Raw genomic sequence first — 17,270 nt, 5'->3', positions numbered from 1 at the left:
TTTTCAATTATCAGTGCTATTGCAGGATCACATTGTATCATGCCCCACTGTGTATAGTTTTATTTTTATTTTGTTACAAACTGAAAATGATTTTTAATTGGGATACATTTTAAGATCATATTTTCTGTCATCTTCAGCCTTGAGGGACAAGGTGTTCCTCCCATGCTTGGTGGTGATACAAATTACATTTTATCCAAAATATTATTCAGCTATGGCTGATCAGTGCACATTCACGGAGTTGAATAAAAAGAAAAGTGTGTACCCGGCTTAAGACCCCTTTCACACTGCCAGCGTTTTCAGGCACTACAGCTTTCACACTGGAGCGGTGCACTGGCAGGGCATCACAAAAAGTCCTTTGAACGCACCACTCCTCCACCGCTGCTCCCCATTGAAATCAATGGGGCAGCAATGCGATACTGCCGGCAGAACGCCGCTCCGGCGGTGTTTTGCAGGTGGATTTCACCCCTTTTCGGCCGCTAGCGGGGGATTAAAACCTCCCCGCTAGCGGCTGAGTAGCAATGGCAAAGCGGGCGCTCTCCCGAGTCTAGCATTCGGCATCCTTAGATGACGATTGTAGGACTCAGCCCTGCCCCCCGGAGCCTGCATCATTGGATTTAATTGACAGCAGCGGGAGCCAATGGCTGCTATTGGAATCTATCCAATTAAGAGCCGATAACCCCAGGCAGAGAGGAAGTGCGCGTCTCCGGCAGGGGAATACAGGGTGAGAAACGGTGGGGCTTGGGGGCCGGTCAGTGACAGTTCTTTTTTTTTTTTTTCACCTTAATATGTAGGATGCATTAAAGTGAAAAAACATGAGTTTACAACCCCTTTAATGTTGCTGTATGTCTGTGTTGAATATATCATCGCACAAGGGATGTATGAATATTTTTTTCTTTTCTTTGCAGATATTGTAGAGTGATTTTAATCTTTTTTTTTTTTTTTTTTTTTTTTTTTTTTTTTTAGAGGCAAAATGAAGAGAATAGCCTTCCAGTTCACACCCTATAGCTGGGTAAAGTTTGAATGGAAGCCGGCGTCAAACCTGCGAAGATGGTTGGCAGTTTGCGGCATTATATTTGTAGTGAGTACAATTTATACATTTTTAACCCGACAGACGCACAGTATCTCACAAAAGTAAGTACACCCCTCACATTTTTGTTAATATTTTATTCTGTCTTTTCATGTGACAACACAGAAGAAATAACACTTTGCTACAGTACAGCTTGTATAACAGTGTAAATTTGCTGCCCCCTCAAAATAACTCAACACACAGCCATTAACCACTTGCCGACCAGCCTCCGTCATTATACGGCAGCAGGTCGGCTCGTTCCAGCGAATCGCCGCACTGGTACGTCAGGTCCTTCAAGAGCCATAGGAGGCGCACCTGCTGCACATCGAGGAACCCGATGCGCATGGTCGCCAGTCATCTGCAATGGTAGACACAAGAGTCAGAACAAGGGGTTGGTGTGTGTGTGTGTGTGTGTGTGTGTGTGTGTGTGTGTGTGTGTGTGTGTGTGTGTGTGTGTGTCTGGCGAGGAGAGACAGATCGTCTGTTCCTACTAATCAGAAATAGCGATATGTTTGCTCCCCCAGTCAGTCACATCCCCCCCACAGTTAGAAACACACACGAGGGAACACATTTAACCCCTTGATGGCCCCTAGTGTTAACCCCTTCCCTACCAGTGACATTTACACTGTAATCTGTGCATTTTTATAGCGCTGATTGCTGTATGAATGTCAGTGGTCCGAATTTTTTTTTTCAAAAGTATCAGATCTGTTCGTCGCAATCCTGCTAAAAATCGCAGATCACCGCCATTAGTAGTTAAAAAAAAAATAATAAAAATGCTATAAATCTATCTCCTATTTTGTAGATGCTATGACTTTTGTGCAAACCAATCTACGTTAATTGCATTTTGTTTTCATTTTTTTACAAAAAATATGTAAAAATACATATTGGCCTAAACTGATAAAGAAATTCGTTTAAAAAAAAAAAAAATTTTTGGAATATTTATTATAGCAAAAAGTCAAAAATATATATTTTTTTCCCCAAAATTGTTGCAATTGTTTTGTTTATAGCGCAAAAAATAAAAACCAGAGGTGTTCAAATACCACCAAAATAAAGCGCTCTATCTGTGGGTAAAAAAGTCAGCGTTTGGGTACAACGTCGCACAACCACGCAATTGTCAGTTAAAAGTGACACCGTGCCGTATAGCATAAAATGGCCTGGCCATGAAGGGGGAAAATCTTCCGGGGCTGAAGTGGTTAATATCTAAACCGCTGGTAACAAAAGTGAGTACACCCCTAAGTGAAAATGTCCAAATTTGGCCCAATTAGCCATTTTCCCTCCCTGTGTTATGTGACTCGTTAGTGTTACAGGGTCTCAGGTGTTAATTTTGGTTTCATCACTCTCACACATAGTTACATAATTAGTAAGGTTGAATAAAGACACCAGTCCATCCAGTTCAAACTAAGTGAGTGTTTACACTTGTCCCTATTCCTGTACATTGTACACTCACATCGGTCCCTACCCTCAAGGAGCCCACAATCCAAGGTCCCCATTCATATACTAGGGCCAATTTTGGACAGAAGCCAAAATTAACCTACCTGCAGGTCTTTGGAGTGTGGGTGGAAACTGGAGTAACCGGAGGAAACCCACGCAGGCACAGGGAGAACGTGCAAAGTCCAGGAAGGTAGTGTCATGGTTGGGATATGAACCAGCAACCCTTTTTACTGCTAGGCGAGAGTGCTAACCACTACACCACTGTGCTGTCCACACTGGTCACTGGAAGTTCAACATGACACTTCATGGCAAAGAACTCTCTGGGGATCGTAAAAATAGAATTGTTGCTCTACATTAAAGATGGCCTTGGCTAAAAGAAGATTGCCAAGACCCTGAAACTGAGCTGCAGTACGGTGACCAAGACCATACAGCGGTTTAACAGGACAGGTTCCACTCAGAACAGGCCTCGCCATGGTCAACCAAAGAAGTTGATTACACGTGCTCAGCGTCATATCCAGAGGTTGTCTTTGGGAAATAGACATATGAGTGCTGCCGGCATTGCTGCAAAGGTTGAAGGGGTGGGGGGTTCAGCATGTCAGTGCTTAGACCATACGCCACACACTGCTTCAAATGGCTGTCCTTCCAGAAGGAAGCCTCTTCTAAAAATGATGCACAACAAGACAGCCCACAAACGGGTTGCTGAAGACCAGCAGAATAAGGACATGGATTACTGGAACCATGTCCTGTGGTCTGAGACCAAGATAAACTTATTGGGTTCAGATGTTGTCAAGCGTGTGTCCACAACCAGGTGAGGCTTACAAAGACAAGTGTGTCTTGCCTACAGTAAAGCATGGTGGTGGGAGTGTCATGGTCTGGGGCTGCATGAGTGCTGGGGAGCTACAGCTCGTGGAGGGATTCATGAATGCCAGTATGACATACTTAAGCAGAGCATGATCCCCCTCCCTTTGGAGACTGGGCCACAGGGCAGTATACCAACATAACAACCCCAAACCCACCTCCAAGATGACCACTGTCTTCCTGAGGAAGCTGAGGGTTAAGGTGATGGACTTTCCAAGCATGCCTCCAGACCTAAACCCTATTGAGCATCTGTGGGGCATACTCAAACGGAAGGTGGATTAGCGCAAGGTCTCTAACATCCACCAGCTCTGTGATGTCGTCATGGAGGAGTGGAAGAGTACTAGTGGTAACCTGTGAAGCTCTGGTGAACTCCATGCCCAAGAGGGTTAAGGCAGGGCTGGAAAATAACGGTGGCCTCACAAAATATTTACACTTTGGGCCCAATTTGGACATTTTCACTGTACTCCCTTTTGTTGCCAGCGATTTCCCAAAGACAACCTCTGGATATGATGCTGAGCACGTGCAACTCAATGTCTTTGGTTGACGATGGTGAGGCCTGCTCTGAGTGGAACCTGTCCTGTTAAAATGCTGTATGGTCTTGGCCACCGTGCTGCTGCTCAGTTTGAAGGTCCTGGCAATCTACTTATAGCCTAGCCCATCTTTATGTAGAGCAACAATTCTTTTCAAATCCTCTTTTCCATGAGGTGCCATGTTGAACTTCCAGTGACCAGTATGAGAGAGTGAGAGCGATTAATACCAAATTGAACATACCTGAGACCTTGTAACACTAACGAGTCACCTGACATCGCGGAGGGAAAATGGCTAATTGGTAGGGATGCACCAAATTTTTTTTTTGGTGCCGAAACAGATACCGAAAGTAAATCTTCCTTGATCCCGAAAATCGTTACCGAAATGGCACCGATACCGAAATTTACTGTTTTTAAAAAATATTTTTATACAGGAGATGGTCAGAGACTGGGGACGTGCTGCAGGAGATGGTCAGAGACTGGGGACGTGCTGCAGGAGATGGTCAGAGACTGGGGACGTGCTGCAGGAGATGGTCAGAGACTGGGGACGTGCTACAGGAGATGGTCAGAGACTGGGGATGTGCTACAGGAGATGGTCAGAGACTGGGGACGTGCTACAGGAGATGGTCAGAGACTGGGGACGTGCTGCAGGAGATGGTCAGAGACTGGGGACGTGCTACAGGAGATGGTCAGAGACTGGGGACGTGCTACAGGAGATGGTCAGAGACTGGGGACGTGCTACAGGAGATGGTCAGAGACTGGGGACGTGCTACAGGAGATCAATGCAGCCTCAATGTGCCCAGCAGCTTACCAGTGCCCTTCATGTAGCCTGCCTGTGACTCACCAGTGCATATAAACACACGCACACACACATGTACATATACATACACACATATATATATATATATATATATATATATATATATATATATATATATATATATATATATATATATATATATTATTAAAATTGTCAGCTGCAGCTCTGTACCTTATTCTCCATGCTGGGTACTGCACTCTAGGGGGAGGCAGAGAGCACAGCACACACTGCTAGACGCCTCTCCCTTGCTTTCACTTTCATAGTAAACAGCGTGCCTGTGCTCCTGCACAGCCGATTTACACATCGGCTGAGGAGCCATATGCAGCCACCGCTGGGGAGAGGGGGGACTTTACACCAAGATCCCACGGGCGCCTGCAGCATGGGTGAGGAGAGAGAGGAGGAGAGACAGACTAAAGACGGAATGACACCCCCCGTGATGGTCGAGGCCAAGCCCAGCAGGCCCCGCCCCATTTTCAGCATCAGTATCGGTGAAAATTCTTTCGTCTTTTCGCCGAAAGGGCCATTTTCGGCGATATGTTTCAGCGGCCGAAATTTCAGTGCATCCCTACTAATTGGGCCCAATCTGGACATTTTCACTTGGGGTGTACTCAGTTTTGCTGCCAGTGGTTTAGACATTAATAGCTGTGTTGAGTTATTTTGAGGGGACAGCAAATTTACACTGTTATACAAGCTGTACACTCACTACTTTACATTGTAGCAACGTGTCATTTCTTCAGTGTTGTCACATGAAAAGATATAAAATATTTACAAAAATGTGAGGGGTGTACTCACTTTTGTGAGAAACGTTTGTGATAACAGGACAATCATTGGAAAGTATTAAAAAGTAAATTCTGATCCTTGCTCAACATTGATCAGTAGCAGGGCAAGTTGAGACACCAATGCATACATTTAAGCAGTGGTGTGCAGTTATGAATGAAAGCCAATTATACTTAAAGCCCCATACACACTATCAGATTTTCTGCTGATTTTTTCCTTCAGATTTACCAAAACCATATAATATGAGGTCAAATCTTAGGAGTTTCAATTTGTATGCCATCAGGCAGGCCCTTGCACTACATGGTTTTGGTAAATCCGAAGACAAAAATCAGCAGAAAATCTGATGGTGTGTATGGGGCTTTAATGTGAAATAAAAAAAGTAAATGCTTGTGCTGCAATACAATACACTATTTTCACATTGAGGTAAAGACCAAAAAGAATAGTTTTTTTTTACCTTAAGGCATTCTCTGCATTAAAAAAGCTCCTGTGTCCAGTTCCCCCCCTCCATCCCCTTTAAATATTTACCTAAGTCTTGATCCTGCACTGTGCCCAAGAGCAGCAGTGCTGCTCTATCTCTCCCCTGACAGGCTCAGACTGCAGCAGGTGCCATTGGCTCCTGCTGCTGTCAATCAAATGTGGAGGGCGGGCCGCACAATGTGTGTCAATAGATGTACACAGCCCCGCTCAGGATTGAGCCCGTACAAGTGTCCCAGTAGCATACAGCTTGTTATGGGGACCCTGGGAATTGACCCTGGGAATTGAGGAACAAAAAGGGCTGGTGGGGGACCCTAGAAGAGGAGGTTCGGAACTGCTGTGTACAAAACAATTGCGCAGAGCAGGCAAGTATAATAATTGTATGTTATTTTGATTAAAAAAAGCTTTACAGTCATTTTAAATAACGCAGTGCAAAGTGTAGCAACTCTTGGTAACATTCACGGTTAATTTTTAACTCATCAGACACCATTTAGGTGTTGCATTCTTTTATTGCTAAACATTATTGTATGTTAAAAATAATTATTTGGAACTATGGGAATTCTTCCATGAATTTATTTATTTTTTTTTATTTAGACACCTCGTTTTGATTTTTTTATTTTTATTTTTTTATTTAAGGCTTCAGTAAATCACTATGAAAAGTTTGAGTTGTGAAAAACAAGATAGATGAATTTTGTCTGGTGAAAAATGTACTTTTCCTTGTGCAGGGAGCCACAAAATCCATTCCCTGCCATGGGCACTAGATGGAGCTCATGTTCTAAATATTTATGAACTTCTTTGCTGCTGAGAACAAAGAGGAATTTTAGTGTACATAGTCATAACTAAATTACATTTCTTTAATAATTTTCCCTATATGATAAGAAAAATCTGGTGCAGTCTTCCTTGCTGCTGATGGTGGTAGTAAACCATGGGGGGACCTGCAAGATATTAGCATAATGTACTTTGCCTTGTCAGAATTAATGACAGTGTACCACATTAGACCATAAAAAAACTGCAAGGACTAGACTGTTCTAGCATTTTGAATCTCTCGCAAATCAATATGTAATTCTTACACAGAAAACGATTATTCAAATTTTCATTGTTTAGCAGTGATATCCAATTATTCCAACACAAAAGCTCCGTACAAATGATGAGACTATCGGACCAACGATCATCCAGTTTTTTTGCATGCTAGTCTCATATTGAAAATGGAGAGGTTAATCCACTTAGGAAATTTTTTATTCTTTGTACGAAACTTCAGAAGTGATGTAATATATTCTTTTGTTTCTGAGCATGTGTGGTCTTGCTCTTCTTCTGATATAATATAATTTTTTTTTTTTTTTTTTTTTTACGAATATTGTACCAATTTAAACAAAAATAGTATGATCTGGTATAGTAGGAGAAAAATGTTGTCCCTTTAGATAATTTCAGATGAATTGTGATCGGCTTTCGAAAGCTGTGTACGAACAGTCAGATTATTGTACAATCGCTTCAAAAGCAGTATTTTTCATCTGATTTTCTGATCGTGTACTAGGCATAAGGTATCTAAGAGTGGGAGGATATCCAGGAGCTGGGAAAAATGGGGTCCTAAAAAGGGGTCGACCGAAGGGAATTTGACCTGTAGGAAGGGAAGAAGTAAAAGGAAAATAGGAGGGTTGGAAGAGCTGGAAGGAGTGCTGTATCCCATCGCAAAGTCAACTTGGTCAAGGATAAGGTGCGTATCACAACCCTTTTTGGTCTTTCAGCCTCTGATCAGATGCAAGTCAGAGAAAGTGCTCTTGCCTGTATGTTGAGGACCTGTAAACTAAAAAAAAAAAATAGTATTTGTACCTGGAGGAGTATTTGAATAATTTTAATAGTTTAATTTTTTTGTTCTGATCTGAGAGCCTCTACCTATGGCCGCTGTGAGTTCTTCCATTTCTCTGGGACCACTATCCCAGAGTCTGTGGAGATCAGCTTTTGCAAGACTTGGGATACAAACTTTTGCCGCACTTAACTTAATCAACGTGGATTTCTTTGATCTCTTTCTAGAGCACTACCACGGGTTTGTCTGAGAGAGAGAAATCTGTAGATGTATGATTTCTAGGACTGGTTGTCAGAAGGGTTGTTTCATAGTTTCATAGTTAGTTTCATAGTTAGTTAGGTTGAATAAAGACACCAGTCCATCCAGTTCAACCTGAGTGAGTGTCCACAATTGTCCTTTTCCCTGTCATTGCTACACCCACATTGGTCCCTATCCTCAAGGAGCTCACAATCCAAGGTCCCCATTCATATTCTAGGGCCAATTTTGGACAGAAGCCAGAAGCCAATTAACCTACCTGCATGTCTTTGGATTGTGGGAGGAAACCGGAGTACCCGGAGGAAACCCACGCAGGCACAGGGAGAACATGCAAACTCCAGGCAGGTAGTGTCATGGTTGGGATTTGAACCAGTGACCTTCTTACTGCTAGGTGAGAGTGCTAACCACTACACCACTGTGCCGCCCATAATAGGGGTTGTAGGGCAGGACATTCCCAGAATGTGTGCAAGAAGGCTCCAATGTGCGTGCCAGAGCTCCAGCACACTGCACTGTGTTGTGGGAAAAGTTTGGCCAAAATGAACGTTGTTCTGTACCATCTCTTGGTATTTACTGCAGATTGAGGCCTTATGAACATGGCTAGAATTCTGTCTTTTTGATTCTCTGAGAATGCTAATACATTACGTAAGCATTTTTGTTAATTTTTAAGCTTGTAGACCAGTCAGTAGCATAGCTAATCTAAACCAGAAACCCAGAAGTTATCACTCCAACCTGCTTCAAAGGATAAGTTCACCTCTTGTAACATGTTACATCCATATTCAGCGTATAACTTTAATAACTGCCAAAGGGCATATAGTTCTTATACTCAATAGATTACATTTCTGTAGCTTGGTTTTCTGTTGCTTCCAGTGTTGTGTGTGTGTGTGTTAACAGTTTTTTCTTTTTTTTTTTCTTCTAGTTTTTATTGGCGGAACTAAATACATTTTACCTCAAGTTTGTCCTGTGGATGCCTCCAGAACACTATCTAGTCTTGTTGCGGCTGGTCTTTTTTGTGAACGTTGGAGGTGTAGCCATGAGGGAGATCTATGACTTCATGGATGATTTGTACGTTTGTTTTGTTTCATTTTCAACTTTTCTACCCATAGACTAATATGATTCTCCCTGTTCTTTGTATAAGTCTGTTGCACTAGGTTTATTACACAGCAACATAAAGCAATTGCCTTTTGTAAATGACAAAGCACTTGTTGCATTTCCATCTAAATTCTGGTCATTTCACCTAAAGTAATATAAAGCTGACTGAAAATCAAACCAAAAACTTTTTCCACTTTGTGCGGTGTTTAGAAGCATTAGACAACTGGTGTGCCAGTGAACAATATTGTGTTGTAGTCCAGCTCAATATAAGGTAGTTGAACTTGCCATTAGCAGTACAACTATTGGTGCAAAAAATGTTAGACTGGTGCACACACTGAACTTGTTCAGCCATAATGCAAGTACCTTAGACCTCAGATCAGCCCTAGTATATACAGTGCCTTCAAAAAGTATTAATACCACTTGAAAGTTTCCACTTTTTTTTTTTTTCACAGCCAAAAATGTAAATGTGTTTATTTTATTAGGATTTTTTTGTGATGGACCAACACAAAGTGGCACATAATTGTGAAGTGGAAGGAAAATAATAAATGGTCTTCCAGATTTTTTACAAATAAATGAAAAGTGTGGCACACATTTGTATTCAGCCCCCTCTACTCTGATACCCCTAACTAAAATATAGCGGAACCAATTGCCTTTAGAATTTGCCTAATAAGTAAATAGTTTCTACCTGTGTGTAATTTAGGCTGGGTTCACACCCTTGGGAATTGGATGTGGGTTCCCCTGCATCCAATTTGCAATAGCAAGAGATTTTGACCGGCTCTCATACATCCGATGTGCCTCCAGCGTGATTTTCCCAGGAGCCCTGTGCGCCTCCTGGTCTGTTTCAGGTCCGAATTTGGGCTGAAATCATACCTGAAATCGTGAACTAGGACCCCTGCTGGGAGCCGCATGCAGGGATAGTGTGAACCCTGCCTTAATCTTGGTATAAATACACAGAGCACTGTTCAATCCATCATTTAAAAAATGAAAACGGTATGGCACAACTGCAAACCTACCAAGACATGGCCATCCACCTAAACTGACAGGCCAGGCCAGGAGAGCAATTAATCAGAGAAGCAGCCAAGAGGCCCATGGTAACTCTGGTGGAGCTGCAGAGATCCACAGCTCAGGTGGGAGAATCTGTCCACAGGACAACTATTAGTCGTACACTCCACAAATCTGGCCTTTATGGAAGTGTGGCAAGAAGCAAGCCATCGTTGAAAGAAAGCAATAACAAGTTCAGTTTTGTAATTTGCGAGAAGTAATGTGGGGGACACAGAAAACATGAGAAGGTTCTCTGGTCAGATGAGAACAAAATTTAACTTTTTGTCCTAAAAGCAAAATGCTATGTGTGGTGGAAAACTAACACTTCACATCACCCTGAGCACACCATCGCCATCATGAAACGTGGCAGCATTATGTTGTGGGGATGCTTTTCTTCATCATGGACGGGGAAGCTGATCAGAGTTGATGGGAAAATGGATGGAGCCAAATACAGGGCTCTCTTAGAAAAAAAAAAACTGTTTGTCTGCAAAAGACTTGAGACTGGGGCTGAGGTTCACCTTCCAGTAGGTCAAGGACCTTAAACATACAGCCAGAGCTATAGTTTAATGGTTTAGATCAAAGCATATTCATGTGTTGGAATAGCCCAGTCAAAGTCCAATTGAGAATCTGTGGCAAGAGTTTAACATTACTGTTCACAGAATCTCTGCATCCAATCTGACAGAACTTGAGCTATTTTTCAAAGAAGAATGGGCAAAAATGTTACTCTCTAGATGTGCAAAGCTGGTAGAGACATCCCCAACAAGGCTTGCAGCTGTAATTGCAGCAAAAGGTGGTTCTACAAAGTATTGACTCAGGGGGGCTGAATACAAATGCACACCACACTTTTCAGATATTTATCTGTAAAAAAAAAAAAATGTAAAACCATACACTTCACAATTATGTGCCACTTTGTGTTGATCTATCACATAAAAGCCCAATAAAATTTACAATTTTGGTTGTAACATGACAAAATGTGGAAAATGTCAAGGGGTATGACATGTATGTCAAGGCACTGTAAGCTTTATTTTAGACTTGCCTGTAGGTATAAATAAAAAAAATGCCTTTACTACCACTTTAAATTCTGTATAGGTTGATATCCCACTGACAAAATCAGCATGTTTTTGCACCATCATGTGCAATGCTCAAGAAAGAGAAAATATCTTCTCATAGGTTTGTATGCATTTTGTCATCTGAACTTCATCAGAGCTGCCACTGATGAAGTGTACATGATGAAATGTGCCAGAAGGGGCTGTAGACATGTTTGTACAAGCCTAATACTAAATGAGGCATTTGAGATCAGAATAGTGGCTGTTATCTATTTATACAGTGGTAAAGTTCTGTGTGTGTGTATGTATATTATTATACAGGTTTTAAATAGCGCCGACAGTTTGCTCAGCATTTTACAACATGAGGGCAGACATACCATTTACATTACAATTTGGTACAAGAGGAATCAGGGGGCCTTGCTCGTTAGAGCTTACAATCTAAAAAGGAAGGGGCAATTGATACAAAAGGTAATCGCTGTGGGGGATGAGCTGATGGAGGAAGTAAAACAGTGTTAGAAGCAGGATAGGCTTCATTGAAGAGAAGGGTTTTCAGGGATAGTCTAAAGATGGCTAGATTAGGGGACAGTCGGACAGATTGGGGTAGGGAGTTCCAAAGGATGGGAGAAGCTCTGGAGAAATCCTGGAGGCGAGCATGGGAGGAGGTGACAAGGGAGATAGAGAGCAGGAGGTCTTAGGAGGACTGAAGAGGGTGGTTTGGTTGGTATTTTGGGACTAGGTCAGTGATGTAGCTGGGGGCAGAGTTATGGATGGCTTTGCAAATTATTGTTAGTACTTTGAATTTTGTTCGTTGGGTGAGTGGAAGCCAGTGCAGGGATTGGCAGAGAGTGGTGGAGGACACTGATTGGCTGGGAAGGTGGATGAATCTGGCAGCGGCATTCATTATGGACTGGAGGGGGGATAGTCTGTGTAAAGGTAATCTAACGAGGAGGGAGTTGCAGTAGTCGAGGCGAGAGATGACCAGGGAGTGAATTAGAAGCTTGGTGGTGTCATTAGTTAAAAAGGGGCGTATTCTGGAAATGTTGCGGAGGCTAAGGCGGAATGATTTGGACAGGGCTTTTATGTGGGCCTGAAAGGACAGTTCGGAGTCTAAGGTTACCCCTAGCACCCTGGCATGTGGGGATGGACTGATAGATGTGCCATTGATCTTGACAGAGAAGTCAGGCGAAGGGGTACGTGGGGGAGGAAATATTAAGAGCTCGGTTTTAGATAGATTAAGTTTGAGGAAGTGGTGTGACATCCAGGCTGATAGGTCTGTTTGTAGATCAGCGATGCGTGAGGAGATTGATGGGGTGAGCTGAGGGGTAGAGAGATAGATTTGGGTGTCATCAGCATATAAATGGTAGTGAAAGCCATGGGAGGCTATCAGCTGACCCAGGGAGGACGTGTAGATTGAGAATAGTAGAGATCCAAGGACAGAACCTTGGGGGACCCCAACGGAAAGGGGAGTTGGAGAAGAGGAAGTGGAGTTGTAAGTGACCCTGAAGGTGCGATGAGATAAGTAAGATTCAAACTAACGGAGAGTGCAGCCATGGAGACCAAGCAAATTGAGTTTTTTGAGGAGGAGGGGGTGGTCAACTGTATCAAAGGCAGCAGAAGGGTCCAAGAGTAAGAGTATGGAATAATGACCGTTGGTTTTGGCTGTTGGTAAGTCGTTAGTGAGTTTTAGGAGGGCAGTTTCTGTGGAGTGCTGTGGGCGAAATCCAGACTGAAAAGGATCGAGAAGGTTATTTTCAATGAGGTAGTTGCTCAGTCGGTTGTAGACTAAACGTTCAAGGAGTTTGGAGGCAAAAGGGAGTAAAGAGATGGGTCTTAAGTTGTTAAGATTGGTGGGGTCTGAGGCCTTTTTTGGTATGGGAGTGACTAGTGCATGTTTTCGTGGATTGGGGAAGATGCCAGTAGAGAGTGAGAGGTTGAAGATATGAGTTAAAGGGGTTGTAAAGGTAAATTTTTTATTTTCTACATAGGTTCCTTTAAGCTAGTGCATTGTTGGTTCACTTATCTTTTCCTTCGATTTCCCTTATAAATTTTTTTTTTTCTTTGTTTTCTTTGTCTGAATTTCTCACTTCCTGTTCCTCCTCAGTAAGCTGTTCAGTAAGCTGTTCTGGATGACTAACCACCAGCTCGAATGATGGTGAGAAGTTTACTGAGGAGAAACAGGAAGTGAGATATTCAGACAAAGCAAAAAACATTTAGAAGGGAAATTAAAGGAAAAGGTAAGTGAACCAACAATGCACTAGCTCAAAGGAACCTATGTAGAAAATAAAAAAATTACCTTTACAACCCCTTTAAGGAGTGTAGGATTGAGTCAGATGGTGACCGTAGTATTTGAGAAGGAACAGGGTCCAGGGGGCAGGAGGTTAGGCGGGCATTAGAAAAAAGTTTAGTGACTTCCTCTATAGTAGCTGGGTCAAAAGAGGAAAGTATTGATTGTGCAGGAGGACAGGGAGTGTAAGGTGAGGGAGATGTCTGTAGAGCGGAGATCTCGAGACGAATCGTCTCAATCTTATTTTTGAAGTGATAAGCAATCTCCTGGGCAGTGAGTAAGTTAGTGGGTGGGGGTAATGGAGGACGAAGTAGAGTGGTAAAGGTATAAAAGAGTTGACGGGGACTGCGTGAGAGGGTGTTAATGAGAGTGATAAAGTAGGTCTGTTTGGCAGCGTGCAGGCAGGAATGGTATTTTTGGAGGGCCGATTTATATTGGCTGAAGTCTTGCTGTGACTTAGTTTTACGCCACAGAAGCTCAAGAGCACGGCTAAGTTTTTTGAGGCTTCTGGTATTGTCTGTCTGCCAGGGTTGTAGTGGTCGGGGCCTGATTCTGTGCGTAGTAAGGGGGGCCAAGGTATCCAGGGTGGATGACAGTGAACTGTTGTAGACAGAAATAGCCAAGTTGGGGCAGGACAAGGAGGAGATTTTGTCGTAGAGACAATCTGTAGCAGAGAAAAGAGAAGGGGTAAGATTGCGAAGGTTTCTACGGGGTAATAGTTTGGTAGTTGGAGGGTAAGGAGGAGGCAGACAAGGAGAGATTGAAACTAATAAGGTGGTGGTCAGATAGAGGCAAAGGAATATTGGAAAGGGTGTGCGGAGTGCATAGGTAGGAGAAGATGAGGTCAAGGCAGTTGCCAACAGAGTGAGTGGAAGCACTTGTCTATTGTTTAGATCAAAAGAGGAGGTTAGGCTCAGCAGCTTAGAAGTAGCAGGCGTGTTAAGATTAACAGGGATGTTGAAGTCACCAAGAATGAGTGTTGGAATTTCAGAGGAGAGAAAGTAGGGTAGCCGGGCAGAGAAGTCGTCCAGGAAGTTTGATACCGGTCCAGGGGTCCGATAGATCACAGCAATTTTCAATGAAACCGGAGAAAATCGCCGAATACAGTGAGCTTCAAATGAAGAGAGGGACAGAGAGGGGGGTAGATGAAGAACCTGAAAGGTCCTTTGAGGGGATAGGAGGATTCCAACACCACCTCCTTTCCGTCCACTAGGCCTGGGAGAGTGAGTCCACAGGAGGCCACCATAGGAGAGAGACGCAGGAGAAGGAAGGTCAGATTCTTGAATCCAGGTCTCAGTAATTGCAAGTAGGTTCAGGGAGTTGGTGATAAATAGGTCATGGACGGTGGTGAGTTTGTTACAAACAGAGCGGGCATTCCAAAGGGCACAGGAGAAGGGGAGGCTGGCTCTAGGCTGAAGAGGAATAGAAATGAGATTGTGTGGATTGCGGCTGCTAGCAGAGGATGGGTTGTGCTGGGTATGTTGGCCGAAGGTAAATGATTCTGGTCCAGGATTTGGGGAAATATCTCCAGAAATTAGGAGAAGGGTGAGAGAGGTGATATGGGAGTGTGACTTATGTGGGGGGACACGTCCCAGTGGCCTGCAGGCTTTATTGGTATATGGATTTAGAGTTAGCAGTAGCTGATGAGTGCAGTAATAAGGTGAAGACAGGAGTGAGGGTGATAAATGTAAGCTGTGGGGTGGAGAAGGTGGGTGAAGGAGTGAGAATTTAAGCAGAGACGATGCAACTGTGAGAAGGAAAAATAGAGAGTGCATGATACAGAGTGGTGCGATTGAGAGGAAGCATGAATAGGAGAAGAAAGTTTGGAGAATCAGGTCACCTGTTGTCTGTTTAATGTTCTGCTGAAGTCTGTTGTGTATTTTCGCTTTGTGCAGTCGCTGAAGTGCTGAGCAGAAGTGCAATACTTAATCCAATATGAATACTTTATCCAAGATGTTAGTGGCCAATGCAACCCCTGCTTGGGCATTCCCTATGTAAGGCCTGATTTTATACTGAATTTGGGTGGGGGTATTGCCAATTAATTCGTCAGGATTGCATAGGAGGAACACATGGCTAACAGAATGAACTTCTCACACCAAGGCTCACTACAAGACACAACAAGAGAGCAGAAAAGGTCAGTGCCATAAAGATAAGAACAGCTCCTAAATTTTAGGTATAGTGAGACAATAAGAAAGTTAAATAAACATCATTCTGATATGGACAGAGGTAAAGAATTTGACAGCAGCATAGATCACCAAAAGCATATACACAGAACTAGCAGGATGATCCTAGTTGCAATTAAGGCTGGGTTCACACCGCTGCGGCAGCGAGAACTGGATGTGATTCGCACCGCACTGCAGTGAAAATCGCATCCAATCTCTGTGCGATGCGAGTTCAGCCATACAGATAGTATGGCTGAATTCGCATCGCACCCACCCCAAACTCGCACAGGACCCTTTTTTTTGGTCCGCAGCAGAATCGGATCGCATAGGTGTTCACACCATGCGATCCGATTCCTGTCCGAGTTTGCAGATCGCACTGCGATATGCGAACTGATCTGGGGGTGTCATTAACATTTCACTGACACTCCCAGCAGTCCACATAGGGCAGTGTGAACTGCCGGTGGGAGGCATGCGATGCGGGAAAACGCCGCGGATTCGCTGCGTTCCCGCATCGCTCCAGTGTGAACCCAGCCTAAAGGTGGAAGTTGTGAGCTGACACATACACAGAACTAGCAGGATGATCCTAGTTGCAATTAAAGGTGGAAGTTGTGAGCTGACACATACCTGTGGGAGGAGAGAGTGCTGAGCAGAAGTGCAATACTTAATCCAATATGAATACTTTATCCAAGATGTTAGTGGCCAATGCAACCCCTGCTATATGTGTATATATTTATTATGGGATTGTATGTGTGGTTTTAAGCTCTTTTTTTTTTTTTTTTTTTATAATGTGCCTATTACACTATTGGATTTCTTTCCTGGCCATTTCACATCTACAGTGGGGCAAAAAAGTATTTAGTCAGCCGCTTACAAAGATGAGAGGCCTGTAATTGTCATCATAGGTATACCTCAACTATGAGAGACAAAATCTGGAAACCAATGCAGACAATCACATTATCTGATTTTTTAAAAGAATTTATTTGCAAATTATGGTGGAAAATAAGTATTTGATCATCTACAAACAAGCAAGATTTCTGGCTCTTACAGACCTTTTTCTTCAAGGGGCTCCTCTGTCCTCCACTCATTACCTGTATTAATGAACTTGTTATCAGTATAAAAGACACCTATCCACAACCTCAAACAGTCACAGTCCAAACTCCACTATGGTGAAGACCAAAGAGCTGTGGAAGGACACCAGAAACAAAATTGTAGATCTGCACCAGGCTGGGAAGACTGCATCTGCAATAGGCAAGCACCTTGGTGTGAAGAAATCAACTGTGGGAGCAATAATTAGAAAATGGAAGACCTACAAGACCACTGATAATCTCTCTTGATCTGGGGCTCCATGCAAGATCTCAACCCGTGGGGTCAAAATAATCACAAGAACAGTGAGCAGAAATCCCAGAACCACACGGGGGGACCTAGTGAATGACCTGCAGTGAGCTGGCACCAACGTAACAAAGGCTACCATCAGTAACACACTACGCCACCAGGGACTCAGATCCTGCAGTGCCAGATGTGTCCCCCTGCTTAAGCCAGTACATGTCCAGGCCCGTCTGAGGTTTGCTAGAGAGCATTTGGATGATCCAGAAGAGAGTTGGGAGAATGTCATATGGTCAGATGAAACCAAAGTAGAACTGTT

General features: G+C 43.3%; 1 protein-coding gene across 3 annotated transcripts in view; it reads left to right on the top strand.

Annotated features, from left to right (window-relative positions):
- Positions 1-17,270, top strand: part of PTDSS2 (phosphatidylserine synthase 2) — a 140,105-nt gene that overhangs the window by 110,722 nt on the left and 12,113 nt on the right. For all 3 annotated transcript variants that reach the window (XM_077460781.1, XM_077460782.1, XM_077460783.1), the window contains 2 exons: positions 964-1,078; positions 8,926-9,071. In XM_077460781.1, the coding sequence (XP_077316907.1) occupies positions 964-1,078; positions 8,926-9,071 (261 nt within the window). The remainder of the gene's footprint in view (positions 1-963; positions 1,079-8,925; positions 9,072-17,270) is intronic.

The sequence above is a fragment of the Lithobates pipiens genome, unplaced genomic scaffold, assembly GCF_037356315.1.
Source record: "Lithobates pipiens isolate NorthernLeopardFrog02 unplaced genomic scaffold, aLitPip1_a1.2 Scaffold_10, whole genome shotgun sequence".
In the NCBI taxonomy this organism is placed as follows: domain Eukaryota; kingdom Metazoa; phylum Chordata; class Amphibia; order Anura; family Ranidae; genus Lithobates; species Lithobates pipiens.
Note: the sequence above shows the minus strand (reverse complement) of the source record. Positions and strands in the feature narration are given on the sequence as shown.